The following is a 7,486-nucleotide window of genomic DNA, read 5'->3' as shown; positions in this document are numbered from 1 at the left end:
CTTCTTGCTAGATGTTTGTGTCTTAGGTAGAGAATTGTTATTTGATAATTGATAAAAAGTGTTTCATGCAAATGAAAACTGAGTGAAAGTCAGAGAAATAACTCCTGGTTTATAATAACCAGGAGTTATTTATATATTTATAATAATATAATATATATATATTTATATAAGAGTTATAAATAACTCCTGGTTTTGGAGATTGGGGGTGCTACTTCAGAGGAAAACATTGTGCATTTACCTGACAGAGACATTTTATATGTATACACATATACACACATGTATACACATGTACACACACACACACACACACACACACACACACACACACACACACACACACACACACACACACACACACACGTGGAAATGGAGACGTTGAGTTCAATGACCTGAAACAGAATCAGGTAAAAGTGAGAATGTGGAGTTTTATTTGCCAAAAGGCTGAAATGACTCAGCGGTTTCTCTTCAGTGTGTGATTAAGGCTTCAGACAGCATTCGCTGATATTTTTAAGACATTTTAATAAACGAACATTTAGTTTGGTCCTTTAAAGATGGCGACACTCAGGAGCGTCTCTGTCTCCGCCCCATCGTCACTTTTTACCACTTCCTCCAAATGTCAGCTGCAGTTCATACAGGAAATAAATATATTTTAGTACAAAAGTTAATGTTTCTAGAAAGATTTAAAGGTTCCGCTGCGTGCAGAGGAGCTTGTGATTGGTCGGCCGGTCAGCAGAGGCGGGGTAAAAGGTCAAAGGTCACACGGAGCCGACTGGAGCCTTCTGTCCTCTCATGTAGAACCCGGGCCGGCTGGGTTTCAATCCTTTAGCTTGTCCAAAGAAAAAAACATCCTACGGGTAAAAACACACTCTAAAACGTCAAGAGGGGCATTAAAAAATGGACAAAAAACAGCCAAAGAAGCACCCAAAAAAGGGCCAAAAAGCACCCAGAAAGGGGTTAAAAAAACGAAGAAAAAGGGCCAGAAAAAGCATCCAACGTATCAAAAGGGTAATAAAAAAAACCCAAAAAGCGCCAAAAAAGTGCCAAAGAAGCACCCAAAAACAGCCAAATAACGTGCCAAAAAGGGGTTAAAAAAATGCAGAAAAAGGGCCAAAGAAGGACCCAAAAACAGCCAAATAACGTGCCAAAAAGGGGTTAAAAAAATGCAGAAAAAGGGCCAAAGACGGACCCAAAAACAGCCATAGAAGCACCCAAAAAGGGCCAAAAAAATGCAGAAAAAGGGCCAAAGAAGCACCAAAAACAGCCAAAAAGGGGGTTAAAAAAAACGCAGAAAAAGGGTTAAAAAACATTAAAAATCGGTCAAAAAAGTGTCAAAAGGGTAATAAAAAAAACAGTTTTTGTCGAGGTTGTTGCGGTCGCTTATGAAGACAGAAAGAGAATCTAGAGATTATAAAGAAATGAAAACCAAAGTCAGAATGTTAACACACGTCCTCAAACAGAGAGTCTGAACTCTGTCTGGGTCTGAAGATTATAAAATGTCAATAAAGTTTTAAAAGTCTCTGGTGGTGGTGACATGTTAGGCCCCACCCTCTCTGCCTACGGGTGAGATGACAAGGCACTAGCGGGTCCTGTGATTGGTCCAATCACAGCAGGCGTCAGATGTGATGTCACAGCGTGTGGTGTGTTCAGGGTCAGAGGAAACGTCAGTTATCACATCGCTGCATCTGGGACATCAAAAACAAAGCTTTGACTTCTTACAATCGTTATTATACTCATATTATAACATATAGCATCAAACAAGAGTCAAAAGCATTAAACAAACATTAAACAAACGTACAACAAATGTTTAAAAAGAAAGCTAAAAAATAAGAGTCACCTGACGGCTTCAGGCCTCGCTGGCGCTGCTGTTCCTGTTGATCTCTCTGATTCCCTGAAGGATCCTCTTCATGTGACCTACCTTAGTTACACCCAGATCCTACACACACACACACACACACACACACACACACACACACACACACACACACACACACACACAGACACACACACACACACACACACACACACACACACACACACACACACACATTAGCTAATGCCCTTATTACGGTCTGCCTTGCACCAGCTCTTAGTTCTGCTGTTCTAGTTCTAGACTGCTTCCTTCCTCTGACACACTGAGCTCCTCTCTCCTCTCTCTTCCATCTGAGTGCCTCCATGTCCCAGACATGCTTGTTACTAACCTAGCTCTGGGGAGCTTATTCCTTATAGTCCTTATGTTTTATCACCCGCAGTTTTCCTTGGATTACGGTGGCCCCTAACTCATGGTTGCAGCTGTAGCCGTGGTCCTGCTGCACTCCCTGCTACACCCTGCTACACCCTGCAGTGTCCTGCTACACCCTGCTACACCCTGCAGTACCCTGCTACACCCTGTAACACCCTGCAGTACCCTGCTACACCCTGCAGTGCCCTGCTACACCCTGTAACACCCTGCAGTACCCTGCTACGTCTAGTAACGCACTACAGTACCCTGCTACACCCTGCAGTGTCCTGCTACACCCTGTAAGGCCCTGCAGTACCCTGCTACACCCTGTAACACCCTGCAGTGTCCTGCTACGCCTTGTAACACCCTGCAGTACCCTGCTATGTCCTGTAACGCCCTGCAGTACCCTGCTACACCCTGCAGTACCCTGCTACACCCTGCAGTGTCCTGCTACACCCTGCAGTACCCTGCTACACCCTGCAGTGTCCTGCTACACCGTGTAACGCCCTGCAGTGCCCTGCTACACCCTGTAACAGCCTGCAGTGCCCTGCTACGCCCTGTAATGCCCTGCAGTGTCCTGCTACACCCTGTAACACCCTGCAGTGTCCTGATACGTCCTGTAACGCCCTGCAGTACCCTGCTACACCCTGCAGTGCCCTGCTACGCCCTGTAACAGCCTGCAGTGCCCTGCTACACCCTGTAACAGCCTGCAGTGCCCTGCTACGCCCTGTAATGCCCTGCAGTGTCCTGCTACACCCTGTAACACCCTGCAGTGTCCTGCTACGTCCTGTAACGCCCTGCAGTACCCTGCTACACCCTGCAGTACCCTGCTACACCCTGTAACACCCTGCTACACCCTGAAGTACCCTGCTACACCCTGTAACACCCTGTTACACCCTGTAACAACCTGCAGTGCCCTGCTACACCCTGTAACACCCTGCTACACCCTGAAGTACCCTCGTACACCCTGTAACACCCTGTTACACCCTGTAACAACCTGCAGTGCCCTGCTACGCCCTGTAACACCCTGCAGTGCCCTGCTACACCATGATCTACTAAAACTACCATTTCTAGTCACTGTTCCATTATCTTTATTGTGATTATTATTATTAGTAGTATTATTGCCACTGTTCATCACACCCCCAACCGGCACCATCAGACACCACCTACCAAGAGTCTGGGTCTGTCCCAGGTTTCTTCCTAAAAGGAGTTTTTCCTCACCACTGTCACACTGAATGCTTTCTCTTGAGGGAATGACTGGAATTGTTGTGTCTCTGTAAATGATAGAGCGTGGTCTAGACCTCCTCTATCTGTAAAGTGTCCTGAGATAACTCTGGTTATGATTTGGTACTATAAATACAATTTAACTGAATTTTATCTACAGCGACTTCCAATAAGCTAAGTTAGCAGTTAGCGGTTAGCGGTTAGCGTGGTACCTTCAGGTCCCTCCTCTCCAGGTGGATGAGTTCGGCTCCGCGGACGTCGTGTCCGATAAAGATGTCTTTATACTCAGAGAGACACAGGAAGTCCAGCCACGCCCCCACCTCCTCCGTCCCCCACTGGTGAACTGAGAGACAGACAGGTAGAGGGTCAGACAGACAGAGAGAGAGACAGGCCGGTAGAGAGGGCTGACCTGGCAGACAGACAGAGAGAGAGACAGACAGGTAGAGAGGGCTGACCTGGCAGAGACAGACAGAGACAGGTAGAGAGACAGACAGGTAGAGAGGGCTGACCTGGCAGAGACAGAGTAGCGCAGGTCTCTTTGTTTTTGTTGTTTTTGTCTTTTTTGAACTTCGGGACGAGACGAAACTTTGCGCTCCGACTGCGTTTGGAAAAATCTGTCAGTGGACCCTGAGACAGAGAGACATACAGGTTCATACAGGTGGACAGGTTCATACAGACAGACAGACATACAGGTTCATACAGACAGACAGACAGGTAGGTTCATACAGATGGACAGGTTCCTACAGACAGTTTCATACAGACAGACAGACAGGTTCATACAGACAGACAGACAGGTTCATACAGGCAGACAGGTTCATACAGACAGACAGACAGACAGACAGACAGGTTTACCTCGTCGATGATGGGACTGAGCCAGGGAACGTCAGCGAGTCGTCGGAGCTGCTGAGACACCGAACTCAGAGCTGCATTCAACTGTTCCTGCTGAGGAAGATCCAGCTGCTACACACACACACACACACAGGCACACACACACACACACACACACAGGCACACACACACACACACACACACAGACACACACACACACACACACACACACACACACACAGACACACACACACACACACACACACGCACGCACGCACACGCACACACACACCTTTATATTTTAGCATTCAGAAACTGTGAACTTTTTTGAACTCACTACAACAGAAATGTCTCAAACATCTTTAGATGATTTATCAAAGACATGCAGAGAGGAAGACAGACAGACACACAGACAGACAGACAGAGAGACAGACAGGCAGTTACCATGGACATCTTCCCAGCCAGCAGCAGTTCAGTCTCACTGAGTAAAGCTTTGACGTTACTGACCATCTGAAGGACCAGACTGCAGCTCAGGGCCTGGACACAGAGACAGGGAGGGAGAGAGACAGACAGAGACACAGAGGCACAGAGACAGGGAGGGGAGACAGACAGAGCCAGAGACAGACAGGGAGGGAGTCAGACAGAGCCACAGGGAGAGAGACAGAGACAGACAGACAGACAGGGAGAGAGACAGACAGGGAGAGAGACAGACAGAGCAACAGAGAGAGAAACAGACAGAGAGACAGAGACAGACAGGGAGGGACACAGGTTCAGTATTTGATTTGACTGAATAAAACCAGAGATTATATTCACTTTTAAACATTATAATTAACATCATTCAAGTCCCTTTATCCAAGAGGACAGGACAGAGTCCAGAACAAAGTCCAGGACAGGACAGAGTAAAGGACAGAGTCCAGGACAGGACAGAGACTAAAGACGCAGTCTGTACCCCGGAGGTGTTGGACTTGGCATAGACCACGTCCATGGCCTTGGAGCTGGCGTTGACGGCGTGAGCCAGTTCCTGTTCCAGACTGTGATGAGACTGGGCCACCTCCCGAATACTGGAACACAAAACAACATCAAGAACATCGATAATCATCAGCTGTCTTCTATGATATCAATCAATAATCATCAGCTATCTTCTATGATATCAATCAATAATCATCAGCTGTCTTCTATGATATCAATCAATAATCATCAGCTGTCTTCTATGATATCAATCAATAATCATCAGCAGGGCCACACGCAATCTGCACACGTAGAATTAAAGTAAATCAATCTCAGAGTGTTAACACCACAACTCCAAAAACACAAACTAACTCTTTCCTTCTGGATCAGGTGTTACCTGTTAGTGTGTGTGTGTGTTACCTGTGTAGTGTTACCTGTTAGTGTGTGTGTGTGTGTTACCTGTGTAGTGTTACCTGTTAGTGTGTGTGTGTGTTACCTGTGTAGTGTTACCTGTTAGTGTGTGTGTGTGTGTGTGTGTTACCTGTGTAGTGTTACCTGTTAGTGTGTGTGTGTGTGTTACCTGTGTAGTGTTACCTGTGTAGTGTTACCTGTGTAGTGTTACCTGTTAGTGTGTGTGTTACCTGTGTAGTGTTACCTGTTAGTGTGTGTGTGTGCTACCCTGTGTAGTGTTACCCTGTTAGTGTGTGTGTGTGTGTTACCCGTGTAGTGTTACCTGTGTAGTGTGTGTGTGTGTGTGTTACCTGTGTAGTGTTACCTGTTAGTGTGTGTGTGTACCCTGTGTAGTGTTACCTGTGTAGTGTCGTGCTGTGTATGTGTGTGTTACCCGTGTAGTGTTACCTGTGTAGTGTTACCTGTGTAGTGTTACCTGTTAGTGTGTGTGTTACCTGTGTAGTGTTACCTGTTAGTGTGTGTGTGTGTTACCTGTGTAGTGTTACCCTGTGTAGTGTTACCCTGTTAGTGTGTGTGTAGTGTTACCTGTGTAGTGTTACTTGTTAGTGTGTGTGTGTGTGTTACCCGTGTAGTGTTACCTGTTAGTGTGTGTGTGTGTGTTACCCGTGTAGTGTTACCTGTTAGTGCTGTGTGTGTGTGTGTGTGTGTTACCTGTGTAGTGTTACCTGTTAGTGTGTGTGTGTGTGTGTGTGTTACCTGTGTAGTGTTACCTGTTAGTGTGTGTGTGTGTTACCTGTGTAGTGTTACCTGTTAGTGTGTGTGCTACCTGTGTAGTGTTACCTGTTAGTTTGCGTGTGTTACCTGTGTAGTGTTACCTGTGTAGTGTTACCTGTTAGTGTGTGTGTGTGTGTGTGTGTGTTACCTGTGTAGTGTTACCTGTTAGTGTGTGTGTGTGTTACCTGTGTAGTGTTACCTGTGTAGTGTGACCTGTGTAGTGTTACCTGTGTAGTGTTACCTGTGTAGTGTTACCTGTGTGTGTGTGTGACCTGTGTAGTGTTACCTGTGTAGTGTTACCTGTGTAGTGTTACCTGTAGTGTTACCTGTGTAGTGTGACCTGTGTAGTGTGACCTGTGTAGTGTTACCTGTTAGTGTGTGTGTGTTACCTGTGTAGTGTTACCTGTTAGTGTGTGTGTGTGTTACCTGTGTAGTGTTACCTGTTAGTGTGTGTGTGTGTGTGTGTGTGTGTGTGTTACCTGTGTAGTGTTACCTGTGTAGTGTGACCTGTGTAGTGTTACCTGTGTAGTGTGACCTGTGTAGTGTGACCTGTGTAGTGTTACCTGTGTAGTGTGACCTGTGTAGTGTGACCTGTGTAGTGTGACCTGTGTAGTGTTACCTGTGTAGTGTGACTTGTGTAGCGTTACCTGTGTAGTGTGACCTGTGTAGTGTGACCTGTGTAGTGTGACCTGTGTAGTGTGACCTGTGTAGTGTTACCTGTGTAGTGTAACCTGTGTAGTGTTACCTGTGTAGTGTGACCTGTGTAGTGTGACCTGTTTAGTGTGACCTGTGTAGTGTTACCTGTGTAGTGTGACCTGTGTAGTGTTACCTGTGTAGTGTTACCTGTGTAGTGTAACCTGTGTAGTGTTACCTGTGTAGTGTGACCTGTGTTGTGTGACCTGTGTAGTGTGACCTGTGTAGTGTTACCTGTGTTGTGTGACCTGTGTTGTGTGACCTGTGTTGTGTGACCTGTGTAGTGTGACCTGTGTAGTGTTACCTGTGTAGTGTTACCTGTGTAGTGTGATCTGTGTAGTGTGACCTGTGTAGTGTTACCTGTGTAGTGTTACCTGTGTAGTGTGACCT

At 46.3% G+C, this 7,486-nt stretch overlaps 1 protein-coding gene across 1 annotated transcript in view; it reads right to left on the bottom strand.

Moving 5' to 3' along the window:
* Window positions 1-405: 405 nt before the first annotated feature.
* The window catches only part of LOC144513987 (diacylglycerol kinase delta-like), a 26,777-nt gene continuing 19,696 nt past the window's right edge, over window positions 406-7,486 (bottom strand). Inside the window, exons 24-30 of the mRNA XM_078245177.1 lie at window positions 5,220-5,331; window positions 4,715-4,807; window positions 4,295-4,402; window positions 3,952-4,069; window positions 3,655-3,785; window positions 1,835-1,933; window positions 406-1,682 (exon numbers count right to left, since the gene is read on the bottom strand). Coding sequence (XP_078101303.1) covers window positions 1,844-1,933; window positions 3,655-3,785; window positions 3,952-4,069; window positions 4,295-4,402; window positions 4,715-4,807; window positions 5,220-5,331 — 652 coding nt within the window. The 3' untranslated portion in view covers window positions 406-1,682; window positions 1,835-1,843. The remainder of the gene's footprint in view (window positions 1,683-1,834; window positions 1,934-3,654; window positions 3,786-3,951; window positions 4,070-4,294; window positions 4,403-4,714; window positions 4,808-5,219; window positions 5,332-7,486) is intronic.

The sequence above is a fragment of the Sander vitreus genome, unplaced genomic scaffold (assembly GCF_031162955.1).
Source record: "Sander vitreus isolate 19-12246 unplaced genomic scaffold, sanVit1 ctg400_0, whole genome shotgun sequence".
Classification (NCBI taxonomy): domain Eukaryota; kingdom Metazoa; phylum Chordata; class Actinopteri; order Perciformes; family Percidae; genus Sander; species Sander vitreus.
The sequence above is the reverse complement of the archived record's forward strand: the minus strand, read 5'-3'. Positions and strand labels throughout refer to the sequence as shown.